This window comes from Xenopus tropicalis, chromosome 8 (assembly GCF_000004195.4).
Source record: "Xenopus tropicalis strain Nigerian chromosome 8, UCB_Xtro_10.0, whole genome shotgun sequence".
Taxonomy (NCBI): Eukaryota; Metazoa; Chordata; class Amphibia; order Anura; family Pipidae; genus Xenopus; species Xenopus tropicalis.
This window is the reverse complement of record NC_030684.2, coordinates 9,855,771-9,883,537: the sequence shown is the minus strand read 5'-3', so window position 1 is coordinate 9,883,537 and position 27,767 is coordinate 9,855,771. Positions and strand designations below refer to the sequence as shown.

At 48.0% G+C, this 27,767-nt stretch overlaps 1 protein-coding gene across 2 annotated transcripts; it reads left to right on the top strand.

Annotated features, from left to right (window-relative positions):
• The first annotated feature begins 1,089 nt into the window (after nt 1–1,089).
• sult1c4 (sulfotransferase family 1C member 4) lies at nt 1,090–26,532 on the top strand. Of its 2 annotated transcripts, XM_031890422.1 has the most exons (14): nt 1,090–1,284; nt 11,511–11,633; nt 12,260–12,357; nt 12,618–12,744; nt 15,698–15,792; nt 15,892–16,072; nt 17,634–17,740; nt 20,378–20,540; nt 21,471–21,593; nt 21,760–21,857; nt 22,086–22,212; nt 22,497–22,591; nt 24,413–24,593; nt 25,692–26,532. In XM_031890422.1, exons 1-14 carry the CDS (start codon nt 1,158–1,160, stop codon nt 25,802–25,804), a joined length of 1,758 nt encoding a protein of 585 aa, XP_031746282.1. In that variant the 5' UTR covers nt 1,090–1,157; the 3' UTR covers nt 25,805–26,532.
• The last annotated feature ends 1,235 nt before the right edge of the window (nt 26,533–27,767 follow it).

Below are 27,767 nucleotides of genomic sequence, written 5' to 3'. Positions count from 1 at the left end.
AACTCCACCCATACCCCACCCATTTGTATGTATTGGATCCCTCTTAGCCCCCCCATCCCCTATTAGACCCAAAACTCCACCCATACCCAACCCCTTTGTGTCTATTGGATCCCTCTTTGCCCCCCCATCCCCTATTGGACCCAAAACTCCACCCATACCCCACCCCTTTGTATCTATTGGATCTCTCTTTGCCCCCCCATCCCCTATTAGACCCAAAACTCCACCCATACCCCACCCATACCCCACCCATTTGTATCTATTGGATCCCTCTTTGCCCCCCCATCCCCTATTAGACCCAAAACTCCACCCATACCCCACCCCTTTATATCTATTGGATCCTTCTTTGCCCCAGCCCCCCCCCCCCCCCCCCAATGGCTTCATGTGTAGCCAAATTGTGCAACATCCAATAGGTCTTTGATAGTATTGTGGGGAATCTGCCCCAGAACCATAGCGACCAATCAGATGTTGGTATTCATTATTCTATCTGCACTTAATCATGCCCCTCAGCACCTTATTCTAACTGCCCTGTCTTATAACCAACCAACTAACCAATGTATTTAACTACCCTTCCACATCTTAAATTTGAAGACTTTCCTCCTCCCAGTTATATACAATTAAAGGACAAGTAAAACCACAGCAAAAGTATAAAGCCTCAATGGGTTAATAAAGTGATCACATTATACATTCATGAGCAGGGAACTGTTTGCAGGGCTCATCTTTCTGACTCACACCAAGACTCCTCCAAGCTTGGAGACTGCTCTGTATAAATGCCATTGCTCTATAAACCAAGCAGCCATTTTGCACATGGGAGGGGATTTTATAAGCCAATCAGCTTCCTTGTGCTTGTGCTCTGCAGTGCTGGTTCTGACACCGGAGAGGGACAGACAGGCACCACTTTCAATGACATTTACACATAAGTTTATGTTTTATAAGCTTTGGGGGAAACCATAAAACAAGGCAGAAGACAAATACAGTCCCCCCCCCAACCCATTTTTCTCTTTAAATGTTGTCCTTGAACAACAAGTACCTCCCCTTTGCCCTCAGCCAATGGCACGGACCCTGCCAAGTAATAGCATTGCCCTTTGGCACCCAGCTGGGGATATTTACCCCGCGCTGAGCAAAATCATCACATCTCCTGCTGCTCCGCACTCGGCACAATGACTCTGCAGCTCAAAACCATTAACGGGGTCCCACTATCAGAAGCCATTGCCTCCAACTGGGACGAGATATGGGCCTTCCAAGCCAAGCCTGGCGATATCCTCATCAATACCTACCCGAAATCCGGTAAGTACCCCCCTGAGATTCTATCTGTATAACAGAGCATTCTGTCACAGTGGCACAGATCCTATCTGATCCCCCCATTGTAAGCAGCAGTCCTGCCCTGCTTTATGGCTGAGATTCTAGCTATCTGTATAACAGAGCATTCTGTCACAGTGGCACAGATCCTATCTGATCCCCCCATTGTAAGCAGCAGTCCTGCCCTGCTTTATGGCTGAGATTCTAGCTATCTGTATAACAGAGCATTCTGTCACAGTGGCACAGATCCTATCTGATCCCCCCCATTGTAAGCAGCAGTCCTGCCCTGCTTTATGGCTGAGATTCTAGCTATCTGTATAACAGAGCATTCTGTCACAGTGGCACAGATCCTATCTGATCCCCCCATTGTAAGCAGCAGTCCTGCCCTGCTTTATGGCTGAGATTCTAGCTATCTGTATAACAGAGCATTCTGTCACAGTGGCACAGATCCTATCTGATCCCCCCATTGTAAGCAGCAGTCCTGCCCTGCTTTATGGCTGAGATTCTAGCTATCTGTATAACAGAGCATTCTGTCACAGTGGCACAGATCCTATCTGATCCCCCCATTGTAAGCAGCAGTCCTGCCCTGCTTTATGGCTGAGATTCTAGCTATCTGTATAACAGAGCATTCTGTCACAGTGGCACAGATCCTATCTGATCCCCCCCATTGTAAGCAGCAGTCCTGCCCTGCTTTATGGCTGAGATTCTAGCTATCTGTATAACAGAGCATTCTGTCACAGTGGCACAGATCCTATCTGATCCCCCCCATTGTAAGCAGCAGTCCTGCCCTGCTTTATGGCTGAGATTCTAGCTATCTGTATAACAGAGCATTCTGTCACAGTGGCACAGATCCTATCTGATCCCCCCATTGTAAGCAGCAGTCCTGCCCTGCTTTATGGCTGAGATTCTAGCTATCTGTATAACAGAGCATTCTGTCACAGTGGCACAGATCCTATCTGATCCCCCCCCATTGTAAGCAGCAGTCCTGCCCTGCTTTATGGCTGAGATTCTAGCTATCTGTATAACAGAGCATTCTGTCACAGTGGCACAGATCCTATCTGATCCCCCCATTGTAAGCAGCAGTCCTGCCCTGCTTTATGGCTGAGATTCTAGCTATCTGTATAACAGAGCATTCTGTCACAGTGGCACAGATCCTATCTGATCCCCCCATTGTAAGCAGCAGTCCTGCCCTGCTTTATGGCTGAGATTCTAGCTATCTGTATAACAGAGCATTCTGTCACAGTGGCACAGATCCTATCTGATCCCCCCCATTGTAAGCAGCAGTCCTGCCCTGCTTTATGGCTGAGATTCTAGCTATCTGTATAACAGAGCATTCTGTCACAGTGGCACAGATCCTATCTGATCCCCCCCATTGTAAGCAGCAGTCCTGCCCTGCTTTATGGCTGAGATTCTAGCTATCTGTATAACAGAGCATTCTGTCACAGTGGCACAGATCCTATCTGATCCCCCCATTGTAAGCAGCAGTCCTGCCCTGCTTTATGGCTGAGATTCTAGCTATCTGTATAACAGAGCATTCTGTCACAGTGGCACAGATCCTATCTGATCCCCCCCATTGTAAGCAGCAGTCCTGCCCTGCTTTATGGCTGAGATTCTAGCTATCTGTATAACAGATCATTCTGTCACAGTGGCACAGATCCTATCTGATCCCCCCATTGTAAGCAGCAGTCCTGCCCTGCTTTATGGCTGAGATTCTAGCTATCTGTATAACAGATCATTCTGTCACAGTGGCACAGATCCTATCTGATCCCCCCCATTGTAAGCAGCAGTCCTGCCCTGCTTTATGGCTGAGATTCTAGCTATCTGTATAACAGAGCATTCTGTCACAGTGGCACAGATCCTATCTGATCCCCCCCCATTGTAAGCAGCAGTCCTGCCCTGCTTTATGGCTGAGATTCTAGCTATCTGTATAACAGAGCATTCTGTCACAGTGGCACAGATCCTATCTGATCCCCCCCATTGTAAGCAGCAGTCCTGCCCTGCTTTATGGCTGAGATTCTAGCTATCTGTATAAAAGAGCATTCTGTCACAGTGGCACAGATCCTATCTGATCCCCCCCATTGTAAGCAGCAGTCCTGCCCTGCTTTATGGCTGAGATTCTAGCTATCTGTATAACAGAGCATTCTGTCACAGTGGCACAGATCCTATCTGATCCCCCCATTGTAAGCAGCAGTCCTGCCCTGCTTTATGGCTGAGATTCTAGCTATCTGTATAACAGAGCATTCTGTCACAGTGGCACAGATCCTATCTGACCCCCCCCCCCCCCCCCATTGTAAGCAGCAGTCCTGCCCTGCTTTATGGCTGAGATTCTAGCTATCTGTATAACAGAGCATTCTGTCACAGTGGCACAGATCCTATCTGATCCCCCCCCCACTGTAAGCAGCAGTCCTGCCCTGCTTTATGGCTGAGATTCTAGCTATCTGTATAACAGAGCATTCTGTCACAGTGGCACAGATCCTATCTGATCCCCCCATTGTAAGCAGCAGTCCTGCCCTGCTTTATGGCTGAGATTCTAGCTATCTGTATAACAGAGCATTCTGTCACAGTGGCACAGATCCTATCTGATCCCCCCATTGTAAGCAGCAGTCCTGCCCTGCTTTATGGCTGAGATTCTAGCTATCTGTATAACAGAGCATTCTGTCACAGTGGCACAGATCCTATCTGATCCCCCCCATTGTAAGCAGCAGTCCTGCCCTGCTTTATGGCTGAGATTCTAGCTATCTGTATAACAGAGCATTCTGTCACAGTGGCACAGATCCTATCTGATCCCCCCATTGTAAGCAGCAGTCCTGCCCTGCTTTATGGCTGAGATTCTAGCTATCTGTATAACAGAGCATTCTGTCACAGTGGCACAGATCCTATCTGATCCCCCCCATTGTAAGCAGCAGTCCTGCCCTGCTTTATGGCTGAGATTCTAGCTATCTGTATAACAGAGCATTCTGTCACAGTGGCACAGATCCTATCTGATCCCCCCATTGTAAGCAGCAGTCCTGCCCTGCTTTATGGCTGAGATTCTAGCTATCTGTATAACAGAGCATTCTGTCACAGTGGCACAGATCCTATCTGATCCCCCCATTGTAAGCAGCAGTCCTGCCCTGCTTTATGGCTGAGATTCTAGCTATCTGTATAACAGAGCATTCTGTCACAGTGGCACAGATCCTATCTGATCCCCCCATTGTAAGCAGCAGTCCCTGCCCTGCTTTATGGCTGAGATTCTAGCTATCTGTATAACAGAGCATTCTGTCACAGTGGCACAGATCCTATCTGATCCCCCCCCATTGTAAGCAGCAGTCCTGCCCTGCTTTATGGCTGAGATTCTAGCTATCTGTATAACAGAGCATTCTGTCACAGTGGCACAGATCCTATCTGATCCCCCCATTGTAAGCAGCAGTCCTGCCCTGCTTTATGGCTGAGATTCTAGCTATCTGTATAACAGAGCATTCTGTCACAGTGGCACAGATCCTATCTGATCCCCCCCATTGTAAGCAGCAGTCCTGCCCTGCTTTATGGCTGAGATTCTAGCTATCTGTATAACAGAGCATTCTGTCACAGTGGCACAGATCCTATCTGATCCCCCCATTGTAAGCAGCAGTCCTGCCCTGCTTTATGGCTGAGATTCTAGCTATCTGTATAACAGAGCATTCTGTCACAGTGGCACAGATCCTATCTGATCCCCCCCATTGTAAGCAGCAGTCCTGCCCTGCTTTATGGCTGAGATTCTAGCTATCTGTATAACAGAGCATTCTGTCACAGTGGCACAGATCCTATCTGATCCCCCCATTGTAAGCAGCAGTCCTGCCCTGCTTTATGGCTGAGATTCTAGCTATCTGTATAACAGAGCATTCTGTCACAGTGGCACAGATCCTATCTGATCCCCCCCATTGTAAGCAGCAGTCCTGCCCTGCTTTATGGCTGAGATTCTAGCTATCTGTATAACAGAGCATTCTGTCACAGTGGCACAGATCCTATCTGATCCCCCCCCATTGTAAGCAGCAGTCCTGCCCTGCTTTATGGCTGAGATTCTAGCTATCTGTATAACAGAGCATTCTGTCACAGTGGCACAGATCCTATCTGATCCCCCCCATTGTAAGCAGCAGTCCTGCCCTGCTTTATGGCTGAGATTCTAGCTATCTGTATAACAGAGCATTCTGTCACAGTGGCACAGATCCTATCTGATCCCCCCATTGTAAGCAGCAGTCCTGCCCTGCTTTATGGCTGAGATTCTAGCTATCTGTATAACAGAGCATTCTGTCACAGTGGCACAGATCCTATCTGATCCCCCCATTGTAAGCAGCAGTCCTGCCCTGCTTTATGGCTGAGATTCTAGCTATCTGTATAACAGAGCATTCTGTCACAGTGGCACAGATCCTATCTGATCCCCCCATTGTAAGCAGCAGTCCTGCCCTGCTTTATGGCTGAGATTCTAGCTATCTGTATAACAGAGCATTCTGTCACAGTGGCACAGATCCTATCTGATCCCCCCCCCATTGTAAGCAGCAGTCCTGCCCTGCTTTATGGCTGAGATTCTAGCTATCTGTATAACAGAGCATTCTGTCACAGTGGCACAGATCCTATCTGATCCCCCCATTGTAAGCAGCAGTCCTGCCCTGCTTTATGGCTGAGATTCTAGCTATCTGTATAACAGAGCATTCTGTCACAGTGGCACAGATCCTATCTGATCCCCCCATTGTAAGCAGCAGTCCTGCCCTGCTTTATGGCTGAGATTCTAGCTATCTGTATAACAGAGCATTCTGTCACAGTGGCACAGATCCTATCTGATCCCCCCCATTGTAAGCAGCAGTCCTGCCCTGCTTTATGGCTGAGATTCTAGCTATCTGTATAACAGAGCATTCTGTCACAGTGGCACAGATCCTATCTGATCCCCCCATTGTAAGCAGCAGTCCTGCCCTGCTTTATGGCTGAGATTCTAGCTATCTGTATAACAGAGCATTCTGTCACAGTGGCACAGATCCTATCTGATCCCCCCATTGTAAGCAGCAGTCCTGCCCTGCTTTATGGCTGAGATTCTAGCTATCTGTATAACAGAGCATTCTGTCACAGTGGCACAGATCCTATCTGATCCCCCCATTGTAAGCAGCAGTCCTGCCCTGCTTTATGGCTGAGATTCTAGCTATCTGTATAACAGAGCATTCTGTCACAGTGGCACAGATCCTATCTGATCCCCCCCATTGTAAGCAGCAGTCCTGCCCTGCTTTATGGCTGAGATTCTAGCTATCTGTATAACAGAGCATTCTGTCACAGTGGCACAGATCCTATCTGATCCCCCCCATTGTAAGCAGCAGTCCTGCCCTGCTTTATGGCTGAGATTCTAGCTATCTGTATAACAGAGCATTCTGTCACAGTGGCACAGATCCTATCTGATCCCCCCATTGTAAGCAGCAGTCCTGCCCTGCTTTATGGCTGAGATTCTAGCTATCTGTATAACAGAGCATTCTGTCACAGTGGCACAGATCCTATCTGATCCCCCCATTGTAAGCAGCAGTCCTGCCCTGCTTTATGGCTGAGATTCTAGCTATCTGTATAACAGAGCATTCTGTCACAGTGGCACAGATCCTATCTGATCCCCCCCCCATTGTAAGCAGCAGTCCTGCCCTGCTTTATGGCTGAGATTCTAGCTATCTGTATAACAGAGCATTCTGTCACAGTGGCACAGATCCTATCTGATCCCCCCCCATTGTAAGCAGCAGTCCTGCCCTGCTTTATGGCTGAGATTCTAGCTATCTGTATAACAGAGCATTCTGTCACAGTGGCACAGATCCTATCTGATCCCCCCATTGTAAGCAGCAGTCCTGCCCTGCTTTATGGCTGAGATTCTAGCTATCTGTATAACAGAGCATTCTGTCACAGTGGCACAGATCCTATCTGATCCCCCCATTGTAAGCAGCAGTCCTGCCCTGCTTTATGGCTGAGATTCTAGCTATCTGTATAACAGAGCATTCTGTCACAGTGGCACAGATCCTATCTGATCCCCCCCATTGTAAGCAGCAGTCCTGCCCTGCTTTATGGCTGAGATTCTAGCTATCTGTATAACAGAGCATTCTGTCACAGTGGCACAGATCCTATCTGATCCCCCCCATTGTAAGCAGCAGTCCTGCCCTGCTTTATGGCTGAGATTCTAGCTATCTGTATAACAGAGCATTCTGTCACAGTGGCACAGATCCTATCTGATCCCCCCCATTGTAAGCAGCAGTCCTGCCCTGCTTTATGGCTGAGATTCTAGCTATCTGTATAACAGAGCATTCTGTCACAGTGGCACAGATCCTATCTGATCCCCCCCCATTGTAAGCAGCAGTCCTGCCCTGCTTTATGGCTGAGATTCTAGCTATCTGTATAACAGAGCATTCTGTCACAGTGGCACAGATCCTATCTGATCCCCCCATTGTAAGCAGCAGTCCTGCCCTGCTTTATGGCTGAGATTCTAGCTATCTGTATAACAGAGCATTCTGTCACAGTGGCACAGATCCTATCTGATCCCCCCCATTGTAAGCAGCAGTCCTGCCCTGCTTTATGGCTGAGATTCTAGCTATCTGTATAACAGAGCATTCTGTCACAGTGGCACAGATCCTATCTGATCCCCCCCCATTGTAAGCAGCAGTCCTGCCCTGCTTTATGGCTGAGATTCTAGCTATCTGTATAACAGAGCATTCTGTCACAGTGGCACAGATCCTATCTGATCCCCCCCCCATTGTAAGCAGCAGTCCTGCCCTGCTTTATGGCTGAGATTCTAGCTATCTGTATAACAGAGCATTCTGTCACAGTGGCACAGATCCTATCTGATCCCCCCATTGTAAGCAGCAGTCCTGCCCTGCTTTATGGCTGAGATTCTAGCTATCTGTATAACAGAGCATTCTGTCACAGTGGCACAGATCCTATCTGATCCCCCCATTGTAAGCAGCAGTCCTGCCCTGCTTTATGGCTGAGATTCTAGCTATCTGTATAACAGAGCATTCTGTCACAGTGGCACAGATCCTATCTGATCCCCCCATTGTAAGCAGCAGTCCTGCCCTGCTTTATGGCTGAGATTCTAGCTATCTGTATAACAGAGCATTCTGTCACAGTGGCACAGATCCTATCTGATCCCCCCCATTGTAAGCAGCAGTCCTGCCCTGCTTTATGGCTGAGATTCTAGCTATCTGTATAACAGAGCATTCTGTCACAGTGGCACAGATCCTATCTGATCCCCCCATTGTAAGCAGCAGTCCTGCCCTGCTTTATGGCTGAGATTCTAGCTATCTGTATAACAGAGCATTCTGTCACAGTGGCACAGATCCTATCTGATCCCCCCCATTGTAAGCAGCAGTCCTGCCCTGCTTTATGGCTGAGATTCTAGCTATCTGTATAACAGAGCATTCTGTCACAGTGGCACAGATCCTATCTGATCCCCCCCATTGTAAGCAGCAGTCCTGCCCTGCTTTATGGCTGAGATTCTAGCTATCTGTATAACAGAGCATTCTGTCACAGTGGCACAGATCCTATCTGATCCCCCCATTGTAAGCAGCAGTCCTGCCCTGCTTTATGGCTGAGATTCTAGCTATCTGTATAACAGAGCATTCTGTCACAGTGGCACAGATCCTATCTGATCCCCCCCATTGTAAGCAGCAGTCCTGCCCTGCTTTATGGCTGAGATTCTAGCTATCTGTATAACAGAGCATTCTGTCACAGTGGCACAGATCCTATCTGATCCCCCCCCATTGTAAGCAGCAGTCCTGCCCTGCTTTATGGCTGAGATTCTAGCTATCTGTATAACAGAGCATTCTGTCACAGTGGCACAGATCCTATCTGATCCCCCCCATTGTAAGCAGCAGTCCTGCCCTGCTTTATGGCTGAGATTCTAGCTATCTGTATAACAGAGCATTCTGTCACAGTGGCACAGATCCTATCTGATCCCCCCATTGTAAGCAGCAGTCCTGCCCTGCTTTATGGCTGAGATTCTAGCTATCTGTATAACAGAGCATTCTGTCACAGTGGCACAGATCCTATCTGACCCCCCCCCCCCCCATTGTAAGCAGCAGTCCTGCCCTGCTTTATGGCTGAGATTCTAGCTATCTGTATAACAGAGCATTCTGTCACAGTGGCACAGATCCTATCTGATCCCCCCCCCACTGTAAGCAGCAGTCCTGCCCTGCTTTATGGCTGAGATTCTAGCTATCTGTATAACAGAGCATTCTGTCACAGTGGCACAGATCCTATCTGATCCCCCCATTGTAAGCAGCAGTCCTGCCCTGCTTTATGGCTGAGATTCTAGCTATCTGTATAACAGAGCATTCTGTCACAGTGGCACAGATCCTATCTGATCCCCCCATTGTAAGCAGCAGTCCTGCCCTGCTTTATGGCTGAGATTCTAGCTATCTGTATAACAGAGCATTCTGTCACAGTGGCACAGATCCTATCTGATCCCCCCCATTGTAAGCAGCAGTCCTGCCCTGCTTTATGGCTGAGATTCTAGCTATCTGTATAACAGAGCATTCTGTCACAGTGGCACAGATCCTATCTGATCCCCCCCATTGTAAGCAGCAGTCCTGCCCTGCTTTATGGCTGAGATTCTAGCTATCTGTATAACAGAGCATTCTGTCACAGTGGCACAGATCCTATCTGATCCCCCCCATTGTAAGCAGCAGTCCTGCCCTGCTTTATGGCTGAGATTCTAGCTATCTGTATAACAGAGCATTCTGTCACAGTGGCACAGATCCTATCTGATCCCCCCCCCCACTGTAAGCAGCAGTCCTGCCCTGCTTTATGGCTGAGATTCTAGCTATCTGTATAACAGAGCATTCTGTCACAGTGGCACAGATCCTATCTGATCCCCCCATTGTAAGCAGCAGTCCTGCCCTGCTTTATGGCTGAGATTCTAGCTATCTGTATAACAGAGCATTCTGTCACAGTGGCACAGATCCTATCTGATCCCCCCCATTGTAAGCAGCAGTCCTGCCCTGCTTTATGGCTGAGATTCTAGCTATCTGTATAACAGAGCATTCTGTCACAGTGGCACAGATCCTATCTGATCCCCCCATTGTAAGCAGCAGTCCTGCCCTGCTTTATGGCTGAGATTCTAGCTATCTGTATAACAGAGCATTCTGTCACAGTGGCACAGATCCTATCTGATCCCCCCCCCCCCCATTGTAAGCAGCAGTCCTGCCCTGCTTTATGGCTGAGATTCTAGCTATCTGTATAACAGAGCATTCTGTCACAGTGGCACAGATCCTATCTGATCCCCCCATTGTAAGCAGCAGTCCTGCCCTGCTTTATGGCTGAGATTCTAGCTATCTGTATAACAGAGCATTCTGTCACAGTGGCACAGATCCTATCTGATCCCCCCATTGTAAGCAGCAGTCCTGCCCTGCTTTATGGCTGAGATTCTAGCTATCTGTATAACAGAGCATTCTGTCACAGTGGCACAGATCCTATCTGATCCCCCCCATTGTAAGCAGCAGTCCTGCCCTGCTTTATGGCTGAGATTCTAGCTATCTGTATAACAGAGCATTCTGTCACAGTGGCACAGATCCTATCTGATCCCCCCCATTGTAAGCAGCAGTCCTGCCCTGCTTTATGGCTGAGATTCTAGCTATCTGTATAACAGAGCATTCTGTCACAGTGGCACAGATCCTATCTGATCCCCCCATTGTAAGCAGCAGTCCTGCCCTGCTTTATGGCTGAGATTCTAGCTATCTGTATAACAGAGCATTCTGTCACAGTGGCACAGATCCTATCTGATCCCCCCATTGTAAGCAGCAGTCCTGCCCTGCTTTATGGCTGAGATTCTAGCTATCTGTATAACAGAGCATTCTGTCACAGTGGCACAGATCCTATCTGATCCCCCCATTGTAAGCAGCAGTCCTGCCCTGCTTTATGGCTGAGATTCTAGCTATCTGTATAACAGAGCATTCTGTCACAGTGGCACAGATCCTATCTGATCCCCCCATTGTAAGCAGCAGTCCTGCCCTGCTTTATGGCTGAGATTCTAGCTATCTGTATAACAGAGCATTCTGTCACAGTGGCACAGATCCTATCTGATCCCCCCATTGTAAGCAGCAGTCCTGCCCTGCTTTATGGCTGAGATTCTAGCTATCTGTATAACAGAGCATTCTGTCACAGTGGCACAGATCCTATCTGATCCCCCCCCATTGTAAGTAATATTTGCCGGCTCCGGCACCTAATGGAATGTACCATTATTGTAGGAACCACCTGGATCCAAGAAATCGTCGATCTCATTATGAATGACGCAGATGAGGAGAAATGCAAAAGGGCCCCAATTTATGAAAGGATCCCCTTTGTAGACATTCTCCATTTGATGAAACCAGGTGAGGCAATTCCCTAGCGTCCTGGGCGCGTTTAGGTGGGGGGGCCCTGCAAGGAGGGTTAGGGGGGCCCCTGCGGGGGGGTGGGGTTATGGGTCGCAGCCGGCGGGAGCCCTGGTGGGCCCTTTACCCCCCAGTCCGACCCTGTATGCCGCCTATTCTATTTAGCGCCATCTACACGTGGTTGTTGGGGGAGTGGGTTCTGGGGTTGCCACCAGTCCTGTTTTTACCCAGACAGCCCTATTTGGAAAACCAGTCAGGATTCTCCAAGACTGAAGTGGCGATTGGCCGATCACCAATCGCCACGTCATAGCCTTGCCCCCATGATGTTATCAACCCATCCCCATAATGTTATTGCCCCTCCCAGTGACTTCATGCTCCGCCTCCCTGCCCGAAGTTGGCAAAATTGGCAACCCTAGTGGGCTCCTATTGTCTCTGTTGGGCCCTTTGTGGCCCAGCACTTATATAGGGGCCCCCATATCTCATCGTGCTGGGGTCCCAGCAATATCTAGAGCAACAAATAAGCCCTCACCCCACAATCCCAAGCCTATTGGCCTTCAAAATGGACTCCCACCTTCGACCCCCTACAAGTGAGTGGGGCAGTTACTGCCATCCGTTTGTCATTTCAGGGGTAGAGGAGGTGAATGCCATGCCCCCGCCTAGGGTTCTGAAATCCCATCTCGCCTTCCAACTGGTGCCGCCATCGTTTTGGAAAGAAAAATGCAAGGTGAGCTCAATAACGACATAAGGGGGGTCATTTGCTATGTGTGGGGCAGGGGGCAAATCCTTCATATTTGCTTCCAAGCCTTTAGTGACAGAGCGTAAAGCCACCCCATGAATACAGAGTATGGCAGCAGTGTATTCACGAGGGAATGGGGAGGCACATGTTAGGGTGCCCTTGCCTATAGCAGAGACTGGCACTAGGACGTGGCATAAGGCAAGTATGGCAATGACCCCCCCCCACCCGGTGTTTTTTTTCACCTCAAGGTGATTTACGTCGCCCGGAATGGCAAAGACACCGCCACTTCATTCTTTTACTTCGACCAGATGGCGCATTTACACCCCACCCCGGAGAGCTGGGACGAGTACCTGGAAAGGTTCATGAAGGGCGATGGTAAGAAATTGGCTTTGGTCAATAGATAAAGATTGTGGGAAATCATTCATGTTAGAAATCTGGGGGAAAATATGATGTTTATTAGAATAAAAAAGCTGATATATCCTTATGTTAAATAGATAGCAGGGAGGCGGGGTCTAGTGATCAAGAGGGCAGGGTATGGTGTCATCTGGGGGCATGGGTATTAAGGCATAGCCAAAGATAGAAGCCTCCAGGAACAGCCCCCTAAGTTTACCCATAGCCTGTACAGAGAGATACCATAAACCTATGGCACATAGGGATTCCCCTGTACTAAGCACAATTCAGCAGGAACAGCCCCCTAAGTTTGCTCATAGCCTGTACAGAGAGATACCATAAAACTATGGCAGCATAGGGATTCCCCTGTACTAAGCACAATTCAGCAGGAACAGCCCCCTAAGTTTGCTCATAGCCTGTACAGAGAGATACCATAAAACTATGGCACATAGGGATTCCCCTGTACTAAGCACAATTCAGCAGGAACAGCCCCCTAAGTTTGCTCATAGCCTGTACAGAGATATACCATAAAACTATGGCACATAGGGATTCCCCTGTACTAAGCACAATTCAGCAGGAACAGCCCCCTAAGTTTGCTCATAGCCTGTACAGAGAGATACCATAAAACTATGGCACATAGGGATTCCCCTGTACTAAGCACAATTCAGCAGGAACAGCCCCCTAAGTTTGCTCATAGCCTGTACAGAGAGATACCATAAAACTATGGCACATAGGGATTCCCCTGTACTAAGCACAATTCAGCAGGAACAGCCCCCTAAGTTTGCTCATAGCCTGTACAGAGAGATACCATAAAACTATACCACAATAAAATATAAATGTTTAGCTCTTTAACACACCATTGCTGAGGGTCGCTGTTTATCAGTCTGTGCTGGCTCTGCTGTTTGTGAATTGAATTACACAGGGATTGGGGCAGATTGCTTAATACTTTCCATCTGCTGACATTTTATCCATCTCAGAATCTCAGAGGAAATCAGCATTTTTGACATTTGGCAGAAGCCATTCCGTTTCCTGCCAATAACAAATACACTTGAATTAGTGGCAATTTTAACCATTTCTAAACATCCATCCCAGTGAATCCGGGGTCAAAGAACAGCATTTACCTCAATATCATGTGATACATAAGCCAGTTACACCATGACACCATCATGCCAACTCCATGTCTGACAGGCTGGACACGGTCATGCCAACTTCATGTCTGACAGGCTGGTCACGGTCATGCCAACTTCATGTCTGACAGGCTGGTCACGGTCATGCCAACTCCATGTCTGACAGGCTGGACACGGTCATGCCAACTCCATGTCTGACTGGCTGGACACGGTCATGCCAACTCCATGTCTGACTGGCTGGACACGGTCATGCCAACTCCATGTCTGACAGGCTGGACACGGTCATGCCAACTTCATGTCTGACAGGCTTGTCACGGTCATGCCAACTCCATGTCTGACTGGCTGGACACGGTCATGCCAACTCCATGTCTGACAGGCTGTACACGGTCATGCCAACTCCATGTCTGACAGGCTGGACACGGTCATGCCAACTCCATGTCTGACAGGCTTGTCACGGTCATGCCAACTCCATGTCTGACAGGCTGGTCACGGTCATGCCAACTCCATGTCTGACAGGCTGGACACGGTCATGCCAACTCCATGTCTGACTGGCTGGACACGGTCATGCCAACTCCATGTCTGACTGGCTGGACACGGTCATGCCAACTCCATGTCTGACAGGCTGGACACGGTCATGCCAACTCCATGTCTGACAGGCTGGTCACGGTCATGCCAACTCCATGTCTGACAGGCTGGTCACGGTCATGCCAACTCCATGTCTGACAGGCTGGACACGGTCATGCCAACTCCATGTCTGACTGGCTGGACACGGTCATGCCAACTCCATGTCTGACTGGCTGGACACGGTCATGCCAACTCCATGTCTGACAGGCTGGACACGGTCATGCCAACTCCATGTCTGACAGGCTTGTCACGGTCATGCCAACTCCATGTCTGACAGGCTGGACACGGTCATGCCAACTCCATGTCTGACTGGCTGGACACGGTCATGCCAACTCCATGTCTGACAGGCTGGTCACGGTCATGCCAACTCCATGTCTGACAGGCTGGTCACGGTCATGCCAACTCCATGCCTGACAGGCTTGTCACGGTCATGCCAACTCCATGTCTGACTGGCTGGACACGGTCATGCCAACTCCATGTCTGACTGGCTGGTCACAGTCATGCCAACTCCATGTCTGACTGGCTGGACACGGTCATGCCAACTCCATGTCTGACAGGCTGGTCACGGTCATGCCAACTCCATGTCTGACAGGCTGGTCACGGTCATGCCAACTCCATGCCTGACAGGCTTGTCACGGTCATGCCAACTCCATGTCTGACTGGCTGGACACGGTCATGCCAACTCCATGTCTGACTGGCTGGTCACAGTCATGCCAACTCCATGTCTGACTGGCTGGACACGGTCATGCCAACTCCATGTCTGACAGTCTGGACACGGTCATGCCAACTCCATGTCTGACAGGCTTGTCACGGTCATGCCAACTCCATGTCTGACAGGCTGGTCGCGGTCATGCCAACTCCATGCCTGACAGGCTGGACACGGTCATGCCAACTCCATGTCTGACAGGCTGGTCACGGTCATGCCAACTCCATGCCTGACTGGCTGGACAAGGTGATGACAACTCTATCCCTGACTGGCTGGACACGGTCATGCCAACTCCATGCCTGACTGGCTGGACACGGTCATGCCAACTCCATGCTTGACTGGCTGGACAAGGTCATGACAAGTCCATGCCTGACAGGCTGGACACCATCATGCCCACATGACTTATAACAACTCACCCCTCCCATGTTTAAATTCAAACCCTGTTTCTAAACTATATCTTTGTTGTCTCAAATCCCTAAAGTGGGCTGGGGCTCGTGGTACGACCACGTCAAAGGATTCTGGGAACAGAAGGACAAACACAACATCCTGTACTTGTTCTATGAGGACCTCCAGCAGGTGAGATGTGTCTTTCTCAACTCTATGGTCTAGGTGAGGCTTTTTTTTTGTAAAGGTTCTCCTCAATAAACTCTTCCCCACTCTCACTCCCCAACTCAGAACCCCCTGGAAGAGATCCGTAAAGTGATGAAGTTCTTGGATAAAGACCTCCCGGAAGACATGCTGAAGAAGATCGTGCAACTGACCTCCTTTAACAAGATGAAGGAGAACCCCATGGCCAACTACTCCACCTTTCCATCGGACATGCTTAACCAAACCAGCCACAAGTTCATGCGTAAAGGTGAGTGCAGGAATGTGAGTGATCACTGCTGAGAAACTCAAGGCTGTGTAGTGCACCCCCAGAACAACCAATGGAAAAAGACGTATGCCTCCATTTTGCTATATTTGGCCATTTGGCTCTTATCCAGCCCCTACATGTGGTCACATGACTTTGTGACAACATTGTTCCACTGTCACATAATGACAGGCCAACCAATCCCAGAATACACCCCACCCCGTCACTGGTAGGGTTGCCACCTGGCCAGTATTTGACCGGCCTGGCCAGTAAATCCCCAGCTAGGGCCGGCACCAGTATTACAAATTTACTGGCAATGTACTTGTTGGTAAATTTGTAATGGCCTATAAATCCCTCCCTTCCATGACCCTCTCTATGCTGCTTAGCAATATTGTTGTGAATAAACTATTATTGAAAATTACCACTTTTGTTGGTATCTGCCTGGAGGAGGTAAGTTCTACCTCCTCTGAATTACCCATTGGGTTTTTAAGTGTTTTTAGCTAATTTTATCCTTTTGGCACCTCTGTTTTGTCTTGTCTCTCTATGCTGCTGATCACCATTTATAACTATGGGCCCACCTCTGCCCGCCTATAACATCGCCCATTTGCCCCCACTTTTTTACCAGCCCATCCACCTTTCCCCCTTCCAGCCTTCCCATTTTCCCCACCCCTTATGTCATAGCCCCACCTACAAATGATTTCATACCCCAACCATACCCCCCCCCCTGGTTTTTATAGTGCATCCCGCTGTTCAATGAATGTTCCGCATTTCCTCAGCTCTGCTTCTTGTACGGCGGCGACAGGCCCTTTTATAGGGTTGTGCCCCATGTGTATGTGTGACATTAATACACACAGGGCGCAACCTTATAAAAGGGCCTGCCGGCTCCGCAGAAGAGGGAGCATCTATGGGGGCTACTGTGTATGGGGGCACTGTCTATGGGGGCAATTGGGGGCACTTACTATGGGGCCATTGTATATGGGGGGTACTGTCGATGGGGGTATTGGGGGCACTGTGTATGGGGGCTACTGTCTATGGGGTCAATTGGGGAAGCTTTCTATGGGGGTTACTGTCTATGAGGGCACTTTCTATGGGGGTACTGTCTTTGGGGGCACTTTCTATGGGGGGTACTGTCTTTGGGGGCACTTTCTATGGGGGGTACTGTCTATGGGGGCACTGTGTATGGGGGCTACTGTCTATGGGGTCAATTGGGGATGCTTTCTATGGGGGTTACTGTCTATGAGGGCACTTTCTATGGGGGTACTGTCTTTGGGGGCACTTTCTATGGGGGGGGTACTGTCTTTGGGGGCACTTTCTATGGGGGGTACTGTCTTTGGGGGCACTGTGTATGGGGGGGCACTGTGTATGGGGGGCACTGTGTATGGGGGGCACTGTGTATGGGGGGCACTGTGTATAGGGGGCACTGTCTATGGGGGCACTGTCTATGGGGGCAACCCTAATTTCTGTTCATAATAGTCAGATTAGAGTTGCGCCATCACTTTCCTTGTACTTTACACAAGCGACTCTGCTGTATAAACAAGGCCTCACACTCATATGCTGCCCCCTACAGGCAAAGTGGGGGACTGGAAGAACCAATTCACGGTTTATCAGAATGAAGCATTCGAGGCGGATTACGAGCGGCAGATGAGCGATACTACTCTGAAGTTCCACACCGCAGTATGATTTACTGGGCTCTGCTCTGTATTAGCCACTCCCCTTATTGTATCAGTATTGTGCCAAACGGGTCGAACCACAGACACTAGGGACCTCAAGGGAAATACTTCCTATTTATAAGTAGGAATTATCTTCCATTTTATTCTCCATTACGCCTGGGTCGGGCTGTAAATAAGATTGTTACAGGCTATTTAAGTTGCCCTATTGCTTTGCTGTGCCTTTAATTTTGCTTTTGTTGTGAAAAATCCAAAGTATCCAATTTCATGTCCATGCTCTGAATTTCTAATAAAATCCATTGCCTTTAATTTTGTCTCTGCTGAATCCAAACCTGCTGCTAAATTGTCTCTAGAAAGCTTGCCATTGTAACAAATATACCTGCTTGTTATGGAGGGGCTCAGGGGGGGTGTGTGAAAGGACCAACCCTTGGTCACAGGCACCTATCCAGGCGAAGATCATCTACTGCTGCACCTTCTTGGGTATATGGTGTGGGCCTCTGGGTACTGGGAATGCCAGGGGGGCTGTAAGGTGCCACAGACAGTCACTATTTATTGGGCTGGGGGGCTGTTTGTGCCTCTGGGTACTGGGAATGCCAGGGGGGCTGTAAGGTGCCACAGACAGTCACTATTTATTGGGCTGGGGGGGGCTGTTTGTGCCTCTGGGTACTGGGAATGCCAGGGGGGCTGTAAGGTGCCACAGTCACTATTTATTGGGCTGGGGGGGGGCTGTTTGTGCCTCTGGGTACTGGGAATGCCAGGGGGGCTGTAAGGTGCCACAGACAGTCACTATTTATTGGGCTGGGGGGGGGGCTGTTTGTGCCTCTGGGTACTGGGAATGCCAGGGGGCTGTAAGGTGCCACAGACAGTCACTATTTATTGGGCTGGGGGGGGGCTGTTTGTGCCTCTGGGTACTGGGAATGCCAGGGGGGCTGTAAGGTGCCACAGACAGTCACTCTTTATTGGGCTGGGAGGGCTGTTTGTGCCTCTGGGTACTGGGAATGCCAGGGGGGCTGTAAGGTGCCACAGACAGTCACTCTTTATTGGGCTGGGGGGGCTGTTTGTGCCTCTGGGTACTGGGAATGCCGGGGGGGCTGTAAGGTGCCACAGACAGTCACTATTTATTGGGCTGGGGGGGGGGGGCTGTTTGTGCCTCTGGGTACTGGGAATGCCAGGGGGGCTGTAAGGTGCCACAGACAGTCACTATTTATTGGGCATGGTGGGGGCTGTTTGTGCCTCTGGGTACTGGGAATGCCAGGGGGGCTGTAAGGTGCCACAGACAGTCACTATTTATTGGGCTGGTGGGAGCTGTTTGGGCCTCTGGGTACTTGAAATGCCAGGGCCTATTTCAAATCCCAGTCCAGACCTGGTCGGTGGGTATATGGCAGCCTTAAGGTAGAGTCCTGCAGTAGGTCAGATACCTGGTGAGGTACCTTGCCAGTTGCAGGTTGATTTTTTGGATGCGGGTATAGATGCAGGTTGACAGGTCAAAGGCCTTATCTGTATTTCTTATCATATATTGTCTATATTTGACTCCATTTTTTAATTGTGGTCAGCCGGTCATGGATCGGGTTGCGGATAAGGCAGTTGTGGGTCAGTTTGGCTTGTGGGTCAGGTTGGGTAGCAGGTCGAAGCAAGTAATTATGTGGGTTGCAGTTCCAGGGAGCAGGCCGCTGGTCTGGGTCTCAAAAATTGGTTCCATGCAAGACTCTATCTTAAGGCTCATAGCTTAGAGGGCATTTGGATCGCAAATGAATGGGAAGTGTCTTGTCATGTGTCTTAATCGTCTTTTGCAACAAGGCCGAGGCTCCTCTAAACCCAACAAACCACATGGAGCCAAGTGTAGACTGGAGACGTCAGCAAACGTAACTGCAATAGAACAGAACATCTGCTCTGAAGGGAAACAATGAAACGTATACAGAATAGGAATAACTGGTACGTCAATCTGAATCATTTCCTCTTTGTTGTTCCTATTCAAGTCAACACGTTGTTTCCCTTCTCCTGATATCCTGTGCCTGACAATGTCTGGGAAACCTTATTAGCTGTCTTACTTGGTCGATCTCCATGTCCTTCTTGGTCCATCTCCATGTCTTTCTTAATCGATCTCCGTGTCCGTCTTGGACCATCTCCATGTCCTTCTTGGTCCATCTCCATGTCTCTCTTGGTCGATCTCCATATCATTCTTGGTCCATCTCCATGTAATTTGCATTTGTTAGTAAAATTCGATGCTATTTTCATGTAATATGACCACCCCCCCCCCCCCCCCAGCACGGATTCAGCCTTGTGGGCAACGTACGGATTTATCTACAGAGACAGATGGGTTCTGTTATCCACAAATCAGTATCATAATATGAAACATACTGCTTTCCTGAGTATAAAAAGGACCTCCAGGATACGGTAGGAGAAGGCAAGGGACTAATTATTGGGCGGCTGAGGGTTGGTATTGCTCAAGCTCTCTTCCATTGCATTCTGCTTTTAAATATCATCATAAATAGAATAACTTGGCCGCTTTAGAGTTTTTTTGCTTTGGCTTGGCGTGACCATTAATCCCCTTCTTTATTTGTGCAGCAGAATAGGATTACATTCTCTTCTTACCCTCCCTCCTACTCTTGAGAAACTCAAACACTTTTCTTTTAATCCTCATAAGATTCTGGAGCTGCCCGGACTCTTCTCTGGGAGCGGGATGCCTGGTAAACTGCAGATCGTGGAAGGCGTCTCCATTGCAGAGGATATTGCCTCAAACTGGCAGCAAATTCAGTCTTTCCAAGCAAGACCTGGAGATGTGCTGATAGCCACCTACCCCAAAGCAGGTGAGTACACTCATACGCTCTGCCTGTTTTCTGAAGACAACTAAGACCAAGTAATAGACCACATTTGACCACTTTGGTCTTCTTCAAAGAAACTTCAGTAATCAAGTTGCCTTTTACAGGGGGAACATTACCAGGAAAAAATGTTCTTCAAAACTTGAGTACAATTTGAATAACATTGGGGTGATAATAAACCAGTGGTACCCAAACTGGGGGGCTTGGAGAATTGGCAGGGGGGGGGGGGTGGAAACAGCTTGAAGGCAGCATTTGGAGAAAAAAGTCTATACAGGTCATTTATTATTTGGAGAACAGGTGCCAAAAAAGAGTTCAATCCCCAATATGTTTTTGCACTTTGTGCTCTGCTTTGCACATAGAAGAACTGACACGAGTCTCTTCGCTCCAAAACCAAATGCAAAATCCTGTGTGTCCCCTGATGAATACAGTGCCCACTGAATTCATTGGCACTGTATATATGAAGGGTGGGGGGAGGCAAGTAGGTGCCCTCTCCTGCCCTACTGTGAATTGGACCCCAAGTTAGGAAGGCCAGTGCTAGGTGCAAATGGGTGGCAGCCACAAGAGGGGTTGGTCCTTCAATTCAAGTTCTCCAGTTGGTCCAGTCCACCATTTGACTATATTGCTTTATCATGCAGTGCCAGATATTTAGTTTATAGCAGAATAGAATCTTCAAGTATTTCCCTTGATGCAGGTCCAGGTCAGGTTGGAGGACCAGGAACTCAATGTGATTCCCAAAGCCTTAGATGCATCTGGAGCTTTAGGTTGCTCAAAAGCTCCACAGACTTCACAGACAACTTCTCAACCTTTAATAACATCTAAATTGTGGTATATTAGATATTTGGACTCTTGACTAGATCACTTATCCTGGAGTTAGACTAAGAGATTTCCAGCACTGATGACGAATTGTGTGGCTTGCAGGTACCACCTGGGTCCAAGAGATAGTGGACCTTATATTAAACGAGGGCAATGAAGAGATTTGCAGGAGATCTCCTACTCATGAGAGGATGCCCTTTGTAGAGGTGCTGCATATGATGAAACCAGGTAAAGGTGACCCTTATCTAAGCATATTTAATGGTACTCTAGGGGATCCAAGGGTTTAACCTCTTCTACTGGATGAGGAAGTCCAGTGTCCCTTACTGGCCCAGGGACAGTGTGACCATTTCCTGCTTGTAGTGTCCTTTTTGTCTCACACCTCAAACCATTGCAGGACCAGAAGAGGTCAACGCGATGCCATCACCAAGGGTGCTGAAGACCCATCTTCCTGTGCAACTTGTACCCCCATTGTTCTGGAGATACAAATGCAAGGTAGGGTCCAACTCAAAATGAAGGAAAAACATGATGACCAATGGCAAACCGTCTTGAACAGAACTTTACGGTCTAATACACTTTTTGGCCCATGTTCATTGGTTTGTTGTTTGAAAGAAAAAATCTGATTGGTTGCCATAGGTTAATAGACTTAGTAGTGTGTTGCTTACTGGTTGCTGCCCAACATTTCTCCCTGACCCTAAACCCGTTCTCTCTCTCTCTCAACAGGTGATCTACGTAGCCAGGAACCCCAGGGACACCGTGACATCCTATTATTATTTCGATCACACAATCACATTTCACCCAGCCCCGGGAAGCTGGGAGGAGTATCTCCACAGATTCATGAAGGGCGACGGTGAGATCTGGGGCACTGAGAAGGGGTTTAATGTTGCCGGGTAAAGAGTATTTGCATTTGATTCCTATCTAAATGTTCTAGATGCAAGCAATATGGCAGCTCCAAACTGGAATTATTAGTGGCAGGAATTATTCAAAGAAAAGGTCGGTCTTGATGAATGCATGTTTCATTTTTTTCAGCATCAGATACCAAGTGACTATATTAACATTTTGGATCTCCATACTCTTCAGATAACTGATACTGTCTCATAGATTCATCTCATTAATCTCTCTCTCCATCCATAGTGGGCTGGGGCTCCTGGTACGACCATGTTAAAGGATTCTGGGAACAGAAAGATCAACACAATATCTTATATCTTTTTTATGAAGACATTAAGCAGGTGATTCTTATATTATTTGTATAGAAAACAAGCCTGAGATCCTATCCAAAGCAAACAGGAATAACCAGTTCCCTGCTTAACATTGATTAACTAGGATTCCCTTCTCCAAATCAAACAGGAATAACCAGTTCCCTGCTTAACATTGATTAACTAGGATTCCCTTCTCCAAATCAAACAGGAATAACCAGTTCCCTGCTTAACATTGATTAACTAGGATTCCCTTCTCCAAATCAAACAGGAATAACCAGTTCCCTGCTTAACATTGATTAACTAGGATTCCCTTCTCCAAATCAAACAGGAATAACCAGTTCCCTGCTTAACACTGATTAACTAGGATTCCCTTCTCCAAATCAAACAGGAATAACCAGTTCCCTGCTTAACACTGATTAACTAGGATTCCCTTCTCCAAATCAAACAGGAATAACCAGTTCCTTGCTTAACCCTAGTTAACTGTGATTCCCTTCTCTGAAACAAACAGGAATAACCAGTTCCCTGTCTAACCGGGCTTATCTTCTCTGAAACAAACAGGAATAACCAATCCCCTGCTTAATTAGCTAACTGGGCTTTTGTTTTCCAAAACAAACAAAAATAATCAGTTCCTTGGTTAACACCAAATACCTTGGCTTTTATTCTCTGAAACAAACAGGAATAACCAGTCCCCTGTTTAATTAGCTAACTCAGCATTTCTTCTCTGGAACAAACAAATAACCAGTTCTCTGGTTAATTGTATTGTCCTTCTCTAAACCAACCAGGATTAACCAGTCCCCTGCATAACAAACTAACTGGACTTTTCTTCACTGAAAAAAACAGGAATAACCAGTCCCCTGTTTCTCTGAAACAAATTGGAATAACCAGTTCTCTGGTTATCCCTAGGTAACTGTATTGTCCTTCTCTAAGGGCGAAGACACATGGGGCAATTAGTCGCCGCAACTTTGAATTAAGACAGTAGCGGTGACTAATAGCGGCAACTTTTTGCCTATAGACTATAATGGCCGTCGTGGCGACTAATCGCCCCATGTGTCTTCGCCCTAGATCAAACTGAATTAACAAGTCCCCGCTCAATTAGCTAACTGGTCTTATCAACAAACTGGAATAACCAGTTAACCCTAGGTAATTGTATTGTCCTTCTCTAAACCAACCAGAATAAACCAGTCCCCTGCATAACAAACTAATGGACTTTTTTTTCTGAAACAAACAGGAATAACCAGTTCCCTGGTTAATCCTAGATAACTGGGCTTTTCTTCTCTGAAACTGGAATAACCAGTTTTCTTGTTAACCCAAGGCAACTGTATTGTCCTTCTCTAAATCAAACAGGATTAACCAGTCCTCTGCTTAATTAGCTAACTGGGCTTATCTTCTCTGAAACAAACTGGAATAACGAGTTCTCTGGTTAACCCTAGGTAACTGTTGTATTGTTCTTCTCTAAACCAACCAGGATTAACCGGTACCCTGCATAACAAGCTAACTGGACTTTTCTTCTCTGAAACAAACAGGAATAACCAGTTCCCTGCTTAATTCTAGACAACTGGGATACTTTGTTTCTGTGAACAAACAGGGATAACAAGTTCTGGGCTTAACCATAGTTAACTGTGCTTACCTTCTCTATAAAAACAGAATAACCAGTTGCCCGCTTAACTCCAGTAGTAACAACTAAAATCCAGGAAACCCCATTCCAAAACTTTTAGTACTTCTGATTTTAACAGGGACGTTTTCCGATGGGCACTTTGTTGAACTGGACGGTAGTATTTGATAATAGGTGTAAGTCTGGAGCAAACGCCTTCATGCTTCCTGACCGCGTCTAATCCATGTTCCTCGGTACAGAACCCCATCCATGAGATACGCAAAGTGATGAGGTTCTTGGATAAAGACCTCTCGGAAGAGGTTCTGGAGAAGATAGTGCACCTGAGTTCCTTTGACCATATGAAGGACAACCCAATGGCCAATTTTTCGGCCTTCCCCTCGGATGTAGTAGACCAGTCTCAGTATAAGTTCATGCGTAAAGGTAAGAAAAAATAAAATGGTGTTAGCAACTGCGGGAAAGTTTGTGTAGGATGGACGCTGCTTACTCCTTGGACATCTATTTCTGGAAAGCACAAAAACAATAATGGTTGGTAGCCTTAGAGAAGAGGCCTTAAGCCCTTAGCACCAGCTAGGGTTGCCACCTTTTAAAATGAAAACTGTTTTTATCAGCTGGTCAGGTTTGTTATGAAAGGGGGCGGGACATAATGTAAATGGGTGTGTGTGTGTGTGGCAATAGAACAGGTGACATCACAGGGGGCATGGCTATGGTGTGACGTTGAGCTAGAGCAGTGGTTCTCAACCTTATACAGTTCCTCATGTTGTGGTGACCCCCAACCATAAAATTATTCCTAAGACCATCGGAAATATGTGTTTTCCGATGGTCTTAGGAGACCTCTGTGAAAGGGTCGTTCCACCCCAAAGGAGTCCCGACCCACAGGTTGAGAAGAGCTGGGCTAGAGGGTGGTTTAAGGGGAGATCAGGGAAGGGAAAAGGTAGGATTGGGACAGGCTGAGCGCTTAGGTGGGTGGGCCAGGGGCTAAAATTAAGGAATGACAAATTTACCGACACTACTAGATTGCTGGTAAATTTGTAATATCGGCCCTGGCTTTGGCAGGTCTGTTACTGGCTAGGCCAGTAAAATACAGGCTGGGTGGCAACCCCATGGAGCCATTGGGCCAAAAAACCAATATGGCAGTTTATAGGCGGAAGTGAATAGTGTCAGACTGGGGGAGGGCCCATCAGAAACCCAGAGGAAAGGGCTCAACAGGACCAGGGGCCACTGGGTTTTCTCTTGGTGCCCTGGTCGAACCTTGGGGGTGAAGGACCTGTAACTTCAGCGCTGGGCTGGACTCAGATGGCAACTAAGGGGGAGAAAGGGTCAAAGAACTCATGTAGAAGTAGTGGGCCAAAAGTTCAACAAGATGGCAACTTACAGGGTGGGAGATTAATACCAGCAGTGGGCTGGATAAGAACAAGGTGGCTGCTTGAGTGGGCAGATACCTTTATATGCCTATTTTAACATCCATTTATTGGATTTATGACTTCAGAGATTTATAATGCATTGTGCTTCCCTCTCCAGGTAAGGTAGGGGACTGGAAATCCCACTTTACTGTTCAACAGAACGAGATGTTTGAGGAGAAATACCAACAGCAGATGCACGGCTCTGCCATGAAGTTCCGCTATGACATATAAGATGGGGGGCAGCACCCAGAATACGTAGGGGCCAAGAGCATCTTCTTTGCATTTCTAACCTGGCATCGCACAAATGGGGATCAATAGTCAGAATGACAAGTTACCACAGTTCCCTAAGCCCCGCCCCCTGTTGATCTGGTTGACTGCTTTGAGACTCAAATAAAATGTAACAGTAGTCTCCTCCCCTCAGCCTGCCTCCTCCCAATCCCACAATTCCCTGCTGCACACGTGATGTCAATAAGGAAAGGAACATCACAGTGCAATGCATTGTGGGTTATGTAGTTCCTGCATGCTGTCTGTAAGCTGGGGAGAAGTTGTTACAATTTGTAACATCAGTGTTTTAGTCCCTCCTCCCCAGCCAGGATTTCCCCTTGCGAATATCAGCAGTTTCCGGAGGTTTATCCTTTTTAGAAGCTATTTTTGGGGGGGGCTTGCTTTACTGCTTGTGTCACTTGTATTTTTGTAGGTGATATATATGCTCAGTGTATGCACCCATGTATTATAGGGGCTTTAGAGATACCTGCTAATAATAATAATGATGACGACGATGATGATGAAGATGATGACCCCCAAACTATCTGGAAACAGCTGGGGTTAAAAGCTTGTGGGCTCCAGTTATTATAGCATAAGCGGAAATGCATACTGATCTGTGTATGGGTTTATAGAAATTTCTTGGATAATTGTATTTTAAAGAACCAGTAAAACATGGGTCATTTTTTTTACATTAACACAAAAAGTCTTGTTATTTTTATGTGTTTTAAATGTTCGGTGGTTTTATTTACTGTGCTACAGCCAAGCTTGCTGCTCTCTTCCACCCTCCAATCATAAGCGCTCACAGTCAGCAGTGTTGCAACTATAAATGAGCTATGCAGGCAGGTCTAGGCTGGGATTCCCCCCTTACTGATTTCACCCCGGAGCAAGTCTAGGCAAGGGGGGCCCCGCATCGCTAATGCTTATTCGCTTATAAAAGCCATATTTTTCACACACTGCAGTCTGAGGCTTCTCACCTGTAAGTGAGGTCTGTAGGTAAAACATAATCCCATAATCCCAAATTAGAGACCTGCATGGGTACGGTCAGGGAGACCCCACTCCTGATCTGGATCAGCATTACTATCAGGAGGGGGAATCCGCTGCTGAGGCGACTTTCAATCCAGAAACCCCTGACATTGCCTCTATTGGAGGATCTGATAAGTCAAGGCCCTTATCTTCACCCAAGCCTTTCCCAGCTCAATTTGGCTTGGATTATGGGTGGAGCATAAATTCACTTAAAGTAACAGTTTCAGCTTTGTCTGCAGGAGAATATGGGCTGAGGAGCCTTTGATTGAACAATTCTTCAGAGCAGTGTTAAGAATTAACAGGGCCGCCATCAGAAATCATGGGGTCCCTCACAACAAAATTTTCTGGGCCCTCCTCCTGCTCCCAGGCCCTGCCCCCCAATGGCCCCTCCCCCAGTGACCCCTCCCATCAGTACAAAGGACAAACAAACATTGGTAGCCAGTGCCCCCTAAAACATTGGTAGCCAGTGCCCCCCTAATACATTGGTGCCCAGCAGCAGTGCCCCCCTAATACATTGGTGGCCAGTGTGCCCTGCAGCCACCCCAATACATTGGTGCCAAGAGCAGTGCCCCTAAAACATTTGTGCCCAGCAGCAGTGCCCCCCTAATATACTGGTGCCAAGAGCAGTGCCCTCCTAATATATCGGTGCCCATCAGCAGTGCCCCCCTAATATATTGGTGCCAAGAGCAGTGCCCTCCTAATATATTAGTCCCCAGCAGCAGTGCCCCCCTAATACACTGGTGCCAAGAGCAGTGCCCCCCTAATACATTGGTGCCAAGAGCGGTGCCCCCTAATATATTGATGCCCAGCAGCAGTGCCCCCCTAATACATTGGTGCCCAGCAGTATTGCCCCCCTAATACATTGGTGCCAAGAGCAGTGCCCCCCTAATATATTGGTGCCCAGCAG

What these genes read in the sequence shown, in the direction of transcription:
- sult1c4 (XM_031890422.1), top strand. Translation starts at nt 1,158, where the DNA reads ATGACTCTGCAGCTCAAAACCATTAACGGGGTCCCACTATCAGAAGCC. An exon ending in GCTGCATATGATGAAACCAG is followed by an intron (nt 21,594 to 21,759) that starts GTAAAGGTGACC and finishes AAACCATTGCAG; the next exon opens with GACCAGAAGAGGTCAACGCG. An exon ending in GTATAAGTTCATGCGTAAAG is followed by an intron (nt 24,594 to 25,691) that starts GTAAGAAAAAAT and finishes TTCCCTCTCCAG; the next exon opens with GTAAGGTAGGGGACTGGAAA.